Source organism: Cervus canadensis, chromosome 6, assembly GCF_019320065.1.
Source record: "Cervus canadensis isolate Bull #8, Minnesota chromosome 6, ASM1932006v1, whole genome shotgun sequence".
In the NCBI taxonomy this organism is placed as follows: domain Eukaryota; kingdom Metazoa; phylum Chordata; class Mammalia; order Artiodactyla; family Cervidae; genus Cervus; species Cervus canadensis.
This window is the reverse complement of record NC_057391.1, coordinates 46011929-46026808: the sequence shown is the minus strand read 5'-3', so window position 1 is coordinate 46026808 and position 14880 is coordinate 46011929. Positions and strand designations below refer to the sequence as shown.

Below are 14880 nucleotides of genomic sequence, written 5' to 3'. Positions count from 1 at the left end.
GGGAGAAGGAGGCTTCAGCTCTAAATTCCATGCATGAGATTCCATAGATTCTGCAGAAAAGATGCTAAGTGTACTCTCCTCTGTTTCTCAGTACCCATAATCTGAATTTAATGATTAAATGACATAGCAAACCTGAGTAGCCTTAAATGCAGAAAGCAACTCAGTATAAAGTGGGTTTAAAGTGGATTCAGTGGTTGGAGAAGATGCTGGCCTGCATTTCACACGGCTCATACAGGGCAAGCGGGGAGAATTACTCTGAAATTTGTATGACGAGGGGAAGAACCCACGAGAAACCAATCACAAAATGGGCATGATACCTCACATTTGCAGATTTCTACCATGGCTTTCCCAAACACTTGGATAATGTGAGCATGTTATCTAACCACCAGAAATGTAGGAAGTCTAACTCAAAGAATTTAATAAGCCCATAGCTACTACAGACAGCTGGACTATTCTACTTTTATCAACGGTAGCCAGAAAAAAAAGGGTGGCATGTAAGTCATGCTCCTGCCCATTGTTTAAGAAAATCTATAAACAGTAAAATTAAATTACATTATGGATAAACAACAAGGTCCTATGGTATAGCACAGGGAACTGTATTGAATACCCTGAGACAAAACCATTGCATCTGAGTTCAGTTGTGTCCGACTCTTTGTGACCCCGTGGACTGTAGCCCGCAAGGCTCCTCTGTCCATGGAATTTTTCAGGCAAGAACACTGGAGTGGGTTGCCATTTCCTATCCAGGGGATCTTCCTGAGCCAGGGATCAAACCCACATCCCTTGCGCCTCTTGCATTGGCGGGTGGATTCTCTACCGCTGGCACCAGCTAAACCATAATGGATAAGAAGAGTACTTTTATAAAAGGATATACGTCTAAGTGAATCACTTTGCTATAGAGCAGACATCAACATAACATTGCAAATCAACTATGTCAATAAATATATACATTGAGTCACCTTAAAGAGACACTATATTATGAAGCACTCAGGGATGGGCCAAGCACCATAAAGGTATTATCTCATTTAGTCCTCAAAACAATCCACTGAGGGGGAGGTTATTATCCCCACTGGCAGATGAGAGCTGAGAGAGGTCAGTAACCCGTTTTCAGGTCAGGGAGTCAAATTCCTCTCTTCTGGATGTGTCTGCCTGGTGCCAAGTGTTGATCTTGAATCCATGAAGGAGAACCAACCTGAGAGGCAGCTGGCAATGGTATTTACTGCTTCACAGTTTGGGCCTAAGTCCTGACTAACACGGATTCGATTACCAAGTGTATCTTTAAATAAACGTGTGCTCCAGCCTCTTGAATTCAAACAGCAGGCTTCCATGTCATAATTACGCTGGCTGTGACACGAGCCTAGCCGACAGTGGATTTTTATTTTAACAAGCTTGAGTAGGTGCACGCGTGTGGGCTGAGCTTTTTGCTTGCTAGTCAATACTTGAAAGCGGGCTCCAACCTTTAATTTAAGCATTCGCTTGTAGCACCAACAGGGCTACAGGGTTTCCAGTATCAAAGACACGCTCCTCCATCCTTTCATGGCCCTACTTCTGTAAGCAGCGTGATTGAACTGTAGCACCACAGAACCTTGTTTTCCCTCCTCCCGGCAGCGCAAACACTGCTGCCCCATTCATCTTGGCGACATCATAATGAAGTCCCCAAATCAATTTCTAACAAGCAAAGCGCAAAAATCCACCGAAGGAGTCTTGTGGCAGATGCCTTTCATATATCAACAGCTCATGAGAGGTGAAGTGCCTGCACAGAAACCCAAATTGTACCATAGAAGTGTCTTTTGCTACATCCGAAAAGTGGTTTTTTTTTTTTTTTCCCTTCACTGAAATGATTAAGAGAAAGGAGGATACTGAGAACATCTGATTCTTCCTAGTGATTCCATGTGCCTTAAAAATGCTGGGTGACCTCCCTCCGTGGTTTACCATCACCTGTTTTAAGAGAACAACCCCCTCAGAGCGACAGCTGGGGCCTTTCATGGTCTGAACCCCACCACCTCCTCTAGCTGCTTCGTCTCCTGCAGTCCCTGCAGGCCACTCAAGTACCTGCTGCCCCCAAACTCACCTCCCTCGCTGTATTGCCTTTGAGAATTTTCACAAGCTCTACCCTTTGTTGGAAATAGCTTCCTTCGCTTTACAGCTCAGCTAAGCTGCTCCTGACTCAGTCTGATTCTGGCTGCTCCTGTGTGCTTCCAACAACGGCCCCCCCACCATTACTCCAATCTGGCAATTATACTGTATCACGATTTTATTTCCACCTTGGGTTCTCACTGGCCTGTGAGCCCCTTGAAGGCAGGGACTCCATCATCCCTTCTCTCTGCTTCGAGCGCTTTGTACTGCCACACAGTAGATGCTCAATGATACCTGTGCAAATTTTGCCTACCTGCCACTCCACCAAAGTGCTCTGAAGGAGCTCACAAGCCCAGTTTGCTGGCAACCCAAGTCCAGAGTCTGGAACCACGTATCTCTGTGAGACCCCCTTGTGCCGTGCTGTTGGGTCAGAGAAGCAAGGAGGTTCAGTGCATGGGCTCAGGAGTCAGATAGGCCTGACCTCCAGGGGCTGCTGCATGCTGCTTCTGTGGTTGTGGATAGGCTGCCCTGCCTCCAAGGGGCATGAAAGGCTCACAGGGGCATGAAATGTGGGAATCCATTTCATACAGCTTGGCACAGAGGAACCACTTTAAAAAAAGGCAGGCCGAGGACATGTACTACTGTTCACAGTGGCAGGGCTTGCTTGGTGTAGAATTTAAAACCTCTTAGGCTGTATGATGAGAAATACCATTAGAGTTTGACTTCCATTAGCCCCTATCTGACCAGCTCACATAACTCACGTCTTTGGGCACAAGCAAAGGCCCCTGTTAAAATGCCAGCGTGCGTCAGCTGAGATCAGATGGGATGAAGTCATTGCCCTGACTTTAAATTTATGTGTGTCCCATTCCCCCATGTGAATATGATGTGGATGGTATTATTTATCATAATGTTTGTTCACTGCCTACAATGGGCCAAGCACCTCTTATAGTGAAACATTGTAGAAAGCACCTTGGATGTGTTACTTTCTACTTTTCAAAACCCATGAGGTTCATGTTATTATTCTTTAATTTTACAGTTGATATAATTGAGGTATATGTGTAAAGTAGAGAGCTAATGGGAAGCTGCTACATAACACAGTGGGCCCAGTCTGGAACTCTGTAATGAGCTAGAGGGGTGGGGTTGGGAGGGAGGCTCAGGAGGGAGGGGGTATATACGTACACTTATGCTGATTCTTGCTTTTGTATGGCAGAAACCAACCCAACATTGGAAAGCAATTGTCTGCCAGCTTTAAAAAATAACAACTGAGGTTTAGAGAGGTTATATGATTTGCCTAAGATCTTTCAGCTGGCATGGCATGCAGTATTCCTGGGACTTAAACTTTCTACTTGGAAAAATTTCCAAATCCATCCACGGTCTTATACTTATGCCAAATTTCTTATATTCTTTCTTTATTTGTTTCCCTCATATCACCTGGAAGACCTGGGAGAGAATGGGATCCAAGAGGAAACACTGAGTTTAAGGAGAGGGAAGAGGAGGTGGTCTGGAAAGAGGCACCGCTAGTCTTTAAGTTCTGGAGGGCAGGGGCAACTTTGCCCTTGGCTGCTAAGCTAGGTGACCATCGGGAGCACTGAGAAAACAGATGATAAACTTTGAAAACACAGCCAGTGGGCTCAGCCCATCCTTACCTAAAGCCAGACCCTTTAGCGAAGTATCAACTGATTCACTTTCTCCTCCTATCTTCCTCCTGGATCATTCAAAAGCCAACATTAGAAAAAAAGAAAAGGAAAGAACAATGTAAAGTTGCTACTGTGATAATAGTTATGACTCTGTACACATAGTTGAAGCCTACAAATGCCATTAGTTCTTCTTGCATCAGAAGATTCAGTCTTCTATTTATGAGGTGGTGGTATGAAGGAATTGAGAATAAACAAAATGTGCATTAAGTCAGTGAAAAATCCCAAAGCTTAGAGTCTCGAGAATATTTTCAGTACTGTGAGCGTTTTATTTACAAAAGGGTACTAGAATGCCCCCACCTTTTAGTAAGCTTTTTATCGAAGTGCAACATACACAGAAATAGGCCCGACTCACAAATGTAAGCTTGATGAATTTTCACAGTAAACACTCTCAGATCAAGTAAAGAAAAAAAATGCCTTTTGGGGTTTTTAGTTTTTCTACGCCTGGGTCAAAACTACTGACTAATGCAAAGCTAAACATATAAAATTTATGATTTTAAGTTGTTAGGAGGAAAATGTTAGAAATTGAATAAAATACAATGTCTATGAAGGGCCATTTTACTTCCGAGAGAATTAATTATCTCAGAGATTTGGAGGCAATTTTGTTTTCTCTGTAACCATGAGTAGGCCTGCAGTTGAATCTCTAACCCTTCTGACAGAGGTGAGGACTTGGCCTTCCCCACAGCTTTTCTAAGGAAGACAGGATGCTATCTTCGTTTCCTTCCTCTCCACTCCCATCCTTCCCTCACATTATCACTGTGTGTTGTTCTGAAGCGAGGTCACCTTTCTCTCCTGCTCTCCTCAGCCCTCCTGATTTTGAGTAGATCCAAGAGGAAATGAGGTGATCTTTCTCCTGGCCAGGCTCGCTCTGGACCATTGCAGAACCTCTATTTACACATGTTTCAGCTTAACCTTTAACTGGTTAATAAAACCATGATGGGAGTGAGGGGTTCTGATTACTCTGACACTGAGCTGGCTCTAGAGGCACCAATTCCTCTCTTAGCTGCAGGAGTGAGAAGAAAGACCCTGGCAATGCAGATCTGTCAAAATGCCTTTGCTCCTAGTCAACTGACCATCTGCTGAAAGGAAACCAAATGGAGCCAAGAACTGTGTGCCCCTTATTTGATAACAACAAAGAGGCCGATGGCCCAGCAACAAAAGGCCATGATTATAAAATTAAGAACAAGCATTTGGGCATTGCTTTCTAATTATTTTTCACAAGAAGTTTCAGGGAAGGTCGGACTTTCCTATAGTTCATCAGTATAATGGAACTGATTCTGCCAAGTGCATCTGAAGTCAGTTGAAGGCTCAGCCTTCTTTTCACACTCTAGGTGCCAATGGCTATTTGGGCAGAACTCTTCTCTCTTGGAGAGGATCTATGGGACTGGTGAACCTCAAAGGAAGGTACACATCACTTGAGAGGTGGCAGAATCTTGCGAGTTTTCCACCTCTACAAACAGCAATTAAAATTCTCCAAAGCACTCATATTAATGAAAAACATCTCATATCTACCAGGACTTGAGATCCTTCCAAAGTTGTACTCGTTGTACAAAATTTTTTTTTGCATATTTTTTATTAAAACAAAAAAGAGAGTGAAAGAACAAAAAGGCCACCATAAGCAATGGCTGTCCACAACCAACAAAGAGGAAAATATTATAAAGAAATGGGGATTAGAAAATTTGTTCTTGAACTTACATTTGAAAGTGCTTTGTTTGATACATAATCTGGGAATTGTCTGCTAAATTCTGCCTAAATATAAAGTCCATCTCTATTGTTACTTTGTGCTTTGTCACAAAATCTTTTATGCCTCTTAAATTGTAGAGAACAGTTTTCAAACTCTGGATTATTTCATGCTCTTATAAGAGCTTTTGTTTATGCGGGCTAAATATCAATACCATATAAGAAATTAAAACTGAAAACACTGAACAATATGTATCTATAATTAATTTGAAAATAATAATAATAAACTCATTACATATTGACACAAGGTATTTTTATGAAAAATAGATATTTACCAAACAAAAGGTTAGTAAAAAATGCCATTATTTTTGTATCTTTAATTTCTGGCTTAAATAACCCAGGTATATTCTCATATCTGCTTCTGCACTGGATTTGTTGTGTTCTTTTCATTGAAGTAGATGAAGAAAATCTGCCCTCACACAGATATGAAGGTGGAAAAGGGAGGAGCATTTTAATAGTCTTTTCAGGTAACTCTGGATTTTCTGCTTTGATACTATACCAAAACTCAACAAGTGGCAGTTTCTTAAAGGTTAGTTGAAATATGGAACCTGAAACTATATCAGTAATTTTCTATACCTTCTATTAAATTCCAATACATTGGTATACTTTGTACTGTGAATGATCTTTTACATCCATCCATATTTTTATAATAGCATGCATTGGTCCTTTGGATTCTTTACCATCTGAGCTACCAGGGAAGCCTGTGAAAGTATCAGTATTAGATAAATGAGTTACATGGCTCTTTTAGATGCTGACATGTTGCATTACCTAATTTCATTACCAAATGGAATTATATCCAATAATCACATTTATTGATATCACCACCTACATTAACAGAAAACTCTATATATCGGGATACTGTGAAGTTCATGGTGTTGGATAAAGGTGTTACAAAATTTGAATATTCGCCTGAAAGTTTATATCTACTGGTAACAGATACTGGCAACATTTTCTTGAGGTCTTCCCTGGTGGTTCAGTGGTAAAGAATCTGTCTGCCAATGTAAGAGATATGGGTTTGATCCCTGGGTCGGGAAGATCCCCTGAAGAGGAACTGGCAACCCACTCCAGTATTCTTGCCTGGAAAATCCCATGGACACAGGAGCCAAGCGGGTTACAGGCCATGGAATCGCAAAAGAGTCAGATGTAACTTAAAGACTAAACAACAAACATTTTTTTTTAAAATTATGGGCTTACTTGATTCATTTTTGAGAAAATGTAGGACATGTATGTAAGTCAGAGAACTCTAGTCAGTTGTTCTAATAAGAAAATGGCCCGGGGTCGCCTGCATTGCAGGCGGATTCTTCATCAACTGAGCTATCAGGGAAGCCCTTAAGAAAATGGCATTCCACCAAAAAGGCAGTGAGTTCAGCTTTTCTTTTTTTAAAAATCTTTTGGCTGTACCAAAAGAGCATGTGGGATCCTAGTTCCTGGAGCAGAGACTGAACCCGATCTCCTGGCATTGGCAAGGTGGAGTCTTAACCACTGGGCCACCAGGGAAGTCCGGGCTCAGCTCGTAACTCAAATAGTGGCACAAGTACTTTTCCCGGAGAACAACATCCTTCTTCGGTGAGGAGCAGAAGCGCTCTCTGTGCTTTCTGTGTACCTCCCATTTCGTCAAAAAGACTTGTACTCAAGGGTCAAAATTTAATAAGCTTAATAATTTTTACTGCTTCATCAGGACAGCCTCAAATGAACTTGGTAATGTTTTGTTACCAGAGTCCATAGTAATAGTGAAAATGACTTGATTCCTGCAAAGGCACCAAGAGTTTTACCCTGTCTTGGCACTATCAATGCAAATGGCCAGTACAGCCAAAAGGGCAAATAATGTCTTAGTGTTATTATGCAAAGAGTTTTAATCTCTTGGAACCTCTGAAAAGACCTTGGGGACCCCCAGGGGTACCCGGATCACACGTGGAGGACCACTGCTGTAGAGGATAGCATCGGTATAAATCCACTCTCTAATCCGCTCAATGCTCATGTCCTTGTGGGGTTCACAGAAAGAAGATTTAAAAGGTTTATTTCTGTCTCCACATTCCTGCGCTCCCCGCTTAAAAAAAATTCCATTGTGGCAATCCAACATAAATTGTGTGTATAGAACAAAGAAACAGCAGTACTCTTGAGTTCATCAGCATTTTTCTCCCTGACAAAGAAAGCTACTCCAACAAGCTACTGGGAAAACTATGGTGAGTTATAGGAAATATGACATGCTCAGTCCCCTCTCTATCCCATCTAACTCCCAAACCACCCAAACCTTTCACTTTGGGGATATTTTGGATGAGCTCTTCATAGTGTCCTCAGAAATAATTGGGTGTCCTAATTCAGCCACATGCAAATTAATGCTCCCCTAAAGAGGCCTTATTATAATTTCCAACCCTTGATGTCTACATAATCCCCTATAGTTCTTTAACTTCTTGCTTTCTAACTTCTGTTTACCGATGCACTACTTTTGTCAGCTCCGTATAGCATCAATTAGTAACACAGTTGTGTTTATTAGGTCTCCCTAGAGCCTTGAGAAAGCTGCTTTGTATTTATTAATGATTACACAGAGCACTACTATTTTTCAACAGCATTTAAAAATGAGTAAATTACTGAAGATGAACGATAAAAGAACTCCAGATTTCAAAGGCAAGCAAAAAAAAAAGCATATTATTTCAAAATACCCATAATGCTTGCATAGTTAATTTTATTTTCAATTTAATAACAAGGAGGGGGGAATCAAATCTAGACTCTTCTTCCTGTTCTACTTTTGGTATTCTGGAGGACACACCATTGGCTTTAGAGATTGAGGTACAGATCTGGTGATTAATGAAGAGCCGGTTTAACAGGTCTAAATTTCATTATCACACACACCTGTTAGGTAACGCACACCTGATTCAGCAAAAATCCACCCACAAGGCGAATGTTGAAAAAATTTAAGAGACAGAGAGAACTCCAGAAACTTAGGTCCAGCTTTTTGTCAAGCATAATTCAAAACAACCAACCTGAAATGTATCCAATTTGTATTCTCTTATCTTGTGAATAATTCCCCCGACCCTATTAGGTGAAGTCAGAGCTGCCCATGTCGGTACGGAATTTGCTCTTTAAGGAAACCAAAGGGACCAATCTCTCCGGCGATGAGTTTCTCCTAACCAAACTTAGAGTGATGGGGAGCAATTACAACGCTCATTTGCCCTCCTTTCACATTCCTGGTCATTTATGAGATGAAAACTATGATCGGCAAAAAAAATCATTTTGCATTCAAGAGAGGAGCTCTGGGAGCTCCCCGTGCACATCTGGCTACCAGGCAGAAACACACCTCCGTGCACTTCCTTTGTCTTGCGCTCCCTCTTTGATGTGCAAGTCACTGGTGGAGTAAGCTGTGATCGCTTTGATGTTGAACTTCTAGACTTTATTGTTACTAGCATGCCTACAAGGAGAGCTGTCAGTCATGTCTTACATCTGAACAACCATGTTTCTTTATGGCACCTCTTTACAAGCATCAATCCTTAAGTACATGTTTTCCCATTTCTGCTGATTACCACACTATCTTTGTTGGGGGAGGGCTGTGCTCAAATATAACTACAGCACCCACATTTTCTGTAAACACCCTGAGGCGTCATCAGATGGCTGGTAACCAACCTTCTTCAACAAGAGAAGCCTGAGTGCAAAACATATTTCTAGCAAATGAAAACATTCTGAAAACACTCAAGCCATCTTAACAGTCAAAATGAGGAGTTTAGCCAATATTTCCCCTAAGCAGCCATTGAAATCACATGGAAACTTCTAAAAGAGATTCTGAATGCAACAGCAGCAGGGGGCTTAGAAAGTCTGCCAAAACTTTGAGACATCTTAACTCATATTAAACGACTTTGTTTCTCCGTAGTGGTGGAAACAAAAACACTTCTGTTCTACATGATTATGCTTGTGATAGAAACATTGCTTTTGAAATAGATTTCTGCCAATTATTTTGTTAAATGGTATCATTTTTCAGAAGGTGCTTGCTATTATGGATACAACTTCAGTTACAGGAAGATGGTGTTCCATAATTTTCTGTTTTAGGAGAATAAATGGATGTATATTATTGGGTGTCCAATTTCTTAAATATATACATGCAAAATAGGCAATGCGCTTATTCTAAAAAAAAAAAACAAAAACACTCTTGAAAAAGGCACGGCTCTAATTTCAAGTGCCAGCTCCTATGAGATTTACTTTTCAAACTCCTTTATCACTTGTGCAACTGCCTAATATTATCAAACCCCACTGGGAGATTCCACACAAAAAGGAAATAAGTTAAGGTGCTTACATCATACCATGCTGGTTTATAATGAACTGCGATCTTTCTGAATAAATGTTTCAATGAAACCCAAGTTTTAGAGATACAGGGTCACAGATGAGGAAGTACAATGATATTTTTCAATGACAGACTTTCATTCCATAGTTCTCTTTTATAAGCTGGCAACACAGGAGATACACGGTTTCTGCTTGTTAAAAAAAAAAAATGCAAACAATATACGGAGAAGACCCAGTGTCTTTGGATTTCTGGCCTGGAATCTTTGGGAAGGAATAAAATTTCTGCGGTATGCAATGGTTAAGACTATTCCAGGCTTTCCATTTTTAAGCAGTCTCTCTATCCCAACCTCCTTGGTTTTAACTCAACCATCAAAAATGGAAAAGGCTTTTGGCTAGAATTTGATAATATATGACTGTAATTTACCAGAACTAAGTCTGGGCATTAATATTAATGAAAGTTTGTTCATTCTTAAACTTAGTTAAATAATCGCAAAAAGCAATCACTTCTTTCTACCTTAAATTTTCACTCCCCAAAGGAGCTGATCAGCTGATGGAGGCACCCCTAGCAATGAGGAGATAAAAGACAAGGAATAAGGAAACCAGAAGGGAATTGTTATGGACAATAAACGTCACCCTTTTCTTATTTTAGGAAACATTTCCACAGAATGGGAGAGTTGGAAAAGCTCTTGATGGCTATCAAATTTCCCCAACTTTACAAAAGGGCAAAGTGAGCAGTTGAGCTATTCTGACAAGTATTGAGTAGCTGACTTGGGAAGAGAATCCATGTGTCCACCCGAACCCTACGGGGTGGGGGTGGTGGTTTCCCCTATCCAACGCTGCTGCCCTGTGCTGGGACGGATGACTCACACGATAAGTAAGGGTGTTGGACCTTGGAGGTTTCTCCACCGCAGTCATCTGGACAGTTTTTTTAATACATTATCAATATTTGAGACCCACCTCAGACCAATAAAATCAAGAGCTTCCAGGAGTGGAGCCTGGGCTCGTATTTTTCATAAAGCTCTCTAGACAAGTCTAATGTTCAGACAAGGCTGAGTACTAAGAGAACAGATGACCTCTAGATTCCCTCCTGGGTTATGGCAGAACGCTCACCACCTGTTAGAAAAAAAAAAAAAAATCTCGGATTTTGTTGCCTCCTGTTCATCCATGAGGCCATAAGCAATTCTAATCCATTCCACTTTCTGTGTTGGCCATGCTGTTGTCACGATCTGTATTTCTCTAGTTCATTTATGTTTACTTAGGTTTCATCTGGGCTTCCCTCACAGCTCAGTTGGTAAAGGATCTGCCTGCAATGCAGGAGACCCAGGTTTGATTCCTGGGTCGAGAAGATCCCCTGGAGAAGGAAATGGCAACCCACTCCAGTATTCTTGCCTGGAGAATTCCATGGACAGAGGAGCCTGGCAGTCCATGGGGTCGCAAGAGTTGGACACGACTGAGCGACTAAAGAGAGAGAGAGGTATCATGTGCCTCTTTCCGTCAGAACATACACTCACAAGACCACAGATGAACATTGCTCTGCTCGGCGTCGCTCCCACAGCATCATGTCTGCCACATGACAGGCTATGGTGCCTATATTTTCCAAAGAAGGAGCAGGCTGGAGTTGGTGCGGAAGGGGGTCGGCCTTCCCCCGCTCACCCAGCACAGTTCCACTTGTATCTATCTCACCAGACTAGAATCTAAGTTGCAAGAAGGCAGGGTTGTGCCTTTGACATTCAGATTTTGCCCTTCTAGAGCCTGGGCACTGGCAGATACAAGCAGGGTGCTCAGGGCTTCAGAAACACCATCTTGTAAATAGGAAACATTTGCAAACTCTCAGGGCTCTAAAACCTGTACTTGTTGCTGGAAAAAAAAGCAACATAGAAAAAAGTCATCACTGTTTCCACTGGAGTCCGCCGTGACTTCTGTAGCACAGTCCTCAGCCTGCCCCCACTGAGTGGTCACCACGGTGGCGAGCCCCAGCCCGGTGGCTCACCCAGGGCTAGAAAGCCAGAGAAACTGGTTTCATCTTTCTGATGGAAACCCTGAGCAAGATTTCTGCAGAAGAGGAATATGGTCCTCTCTTCTTCGGGCCATTTCAGGGAACAGACTGGGAGTCTGACCACTTGTTCCTACCCACTAGTTGATAGAAAAGCCAGAAGTAATAAGAGTATCTCAGATGTGTTAATAACATGCACACTATGGCAGAAATTACTCATAGTGGGCACCTCTTCCACTCTGAAAGGAGACTTTAGTGGCCTCAAAAGGAAAGTGTCTGCTTACCTTAATATCCCTGACCTTCTAAGTATCCTTCCCTCACGATGGCGAGGGGAGGGTGAGACCAGAGCAGCGGTTCCCAAACATGTCAGATCCTCAGTCCCCAAGGGGAGCTTTTACAAAGTTCAAATTCCTTGGCCTCAGCCAAGACCATCAGAATCAGAACCAGGCAGGTAGTGATGTAGACTGGGCATTTATTTTTTAAATGTTTCTCAGCTAACTGTGAAGACTGATGATATGTGAGAACCACGGAAGGGTTGGAGGACTCCACGGCCCAACTGTACTCTGACAGCAAGAGGGAAGTTTTGCAGAGAGAGCAAGAACCATCTGAATTGGCAAAACCTGAGACACCTTTTAAAAACTCACCTGCCCAGCTGAGACCAGGCTGATGGAATCAGGGTCTCCCCAGGAATCTGCCTTTGTAACTCTCCGGGTTATGGGTTGCTCTCCAAAGTTTCAGAGCCACTGCTTAGGCAGGATTTTAGAGCTACTCTGTGGCTTATTTGGAAGGAAATCATGTTCACATGTAAACTGAAGGACTAACTTTATCCAGTTACATTAATGTTTCATTGCATGTTGCAAAGTCTTTGTTTTAAATGGCGTGGAGCTCACAGAAACTACAAACCTATAAGCTCAGTAGTCTTAGAGAGCTTTCCCTGGTTAAGCACGGCTGCCAGTTGCTCAGTACGTGTCTTTAAATGCTGATTCATGGCTTAAGATGGGGAGGGAGGTGTCTTTGTTCTCTTATGAAATCACACGGGTGGTACCTGAATAACGCAGCACACAGTAGGCACTTCATAAATATTTGTTGAGATCAATTCAGTTTGTTATTTATATCCAGAGTTCTACTGAAGATATGACATGAGATAAAGAAAAGAAGATAAAAATAAAAAACCCAATGACTGAAAAATGAAAATAACATTCTGTGAAAAAGAGGATATTTCTCATGTGGTGAAAGAATCACACTTCTGGGTGGCGCAGTTTGAAAAACGGTCTGCTTCAAGACCAGATCTGAGACTTAACCACAAGTCTTCACTTCTGAACCACTACCTTATTTCTATGATGAAAAAGTTTAAACGGTATGTTTTCCTGGCTTTTTAAAAAAAATTCCCTTCCTTCTTTTTCACGTAAAGATGAAATTTCATCTTTCCAGTAGGAACAAGCCAGCACTGTCATCCTTTAAAATCCTGGTGATTATCTGTCATTGCTATCACCCTGGTTATCACGGTTCAGCTCAGAAACCTCGACTACTTGAGCAATGCAAAATTCACATAAACTTGCATTCTCCTCTCTTCCCAAAGCCATCAGTGACAAATGATATTTAAGGAAATAGCAAAATCAATACTTATTTCTTTGATTCCGATACAGAAACCGAATTGTTTCATAACTGTTTCACACTCAGCAGACCACAGAAATCTAAGCACACATTTCATTTGTATTATCTATTTATCCTAAAAATGACACAAATGAATGCTTACCTCTACTTCGTGCAGTGTTTTAAAGCATATGTGATATAATGTTATATAAACCTGTGTAATAAACTGCTCAATTTCTTTGGCAAATTGTGTATACTTAGGTGAGCAGGATGCTATAGCACTAAATCTTCAGAAACAAAACAGGTTAATAGATTTGCATCCACTGATAAACAGTTTTATTGCCAAAAAGAGCTATAGTAGTTGACTTCTTTCTGTCTCCCTTTTTTGAAAACCAACGAAAAACTCCCAAAGCTTTAGACTTAAAAAAGGAAAATACTGGATTTCTCTGATCAAGATGACTGACAATCTCTATTTTAAAAAAATATTTAATGGTTGGGGAATAGAATTAAGTTTGAAATTCTTTTTTTTTTAAAGGATTACCACAAAAGTCGTAATAATTGTTTACTTACAAACCAAACACCACTTAAATATTTACACTTAGTATGAAGCCAAATAGAATTTTATAAATCAACTTTAATCTATCTTAAGTTTTTAAAAAATATTCCCTTACTTTCTTCAAGAAAATTTTAAAAATTTATTATCTCTACTACAGATACATTTCTATTAACCATGCACAATGGTATATTACACTTTTGAATCGGATGTAGAATGCCCCACAGCAATCGAGAAAATAACTTCAACCTTTGACCTTCTCCACTAGCCTGATGGGAAATTCATTGGCACCATTACCGCTTTCAGCGTTCCATGGGAAAGTACCCACTAGAGGGCAGCCTCATCTCAGCTCTGACACTGGAGGAAAAACACCTCAGAAATGCTCCAAATGTTCCTTTATTTTTTCAATATCCTTGATTTTCTTGGATATTTAATATCAACTTCAGCTCATCTAAAAGTATTTCTAAGCAGGTTAAAAGTCCACTTCCAAAAATTACAGTGGCATCACAAAGGCCATTCATGACATGGTCCAAAGATACAGCCTAGCTCATGTATCTCAAATAAATTAAAACAAAATTTAAAATCTTTCCTCTTTACTACCTAGTGGGTTAAGTGCTGAGTCAGTCATATCACAACTAGGATTCGGGTTGTGGTACGAAAACTTGGTATAAAAATTTTAAGAAATTCTAGACCAACTGAAATGTGTTTGAGGAAAAAGCTAACCAAGGATGCTGGAAGGCTGACTGTGAACAGAATGGAGTGGAGAGGGAAAGCAGAGACTGAGAACGTAGTGTGGGTGTGTTTCATACTCAGTCTTCAGATAACTGACAATCTTTCTTTCATATGAAAGATGGATTAAATGTGTTGTGTATTACCCCCAAAGAAAGAATCAGAATAGAATCAAAGGATTAAAAGTACAAAAGAGAGAGCTACACTTGATATAAAAAGAATTTTCATATTCAAGA

General features: G+C 41.0%; 1 protein-coding gene across 7 annotated transcripts in view; it reads right to left on the bottom strand.

Moving 5' to 3' along the window:
* Window positions 1-14880, bottom strand: part of RORA (RAR related orphan receptor A) — a 779815-nt gene that overhangs the window by 87001 nt on the left and 677934 nt on the right. The window contains exon 2 of one of the 7 annotated variants that reach the window (XM_043471785.1): window positions 3720-3778. The exons of the other annotated variants lie outside the window; for them this stretch is intronic. Within the exon in view, the coding sequence (XP_043327720.1) occupies window positions 3720-3778 (59 nt within the window). The remainder of the gene's footprint in view (window positions 1-3719; window positions 3779-14880) is intronic. 7 annotated transcript variants of the gene reach the window in all.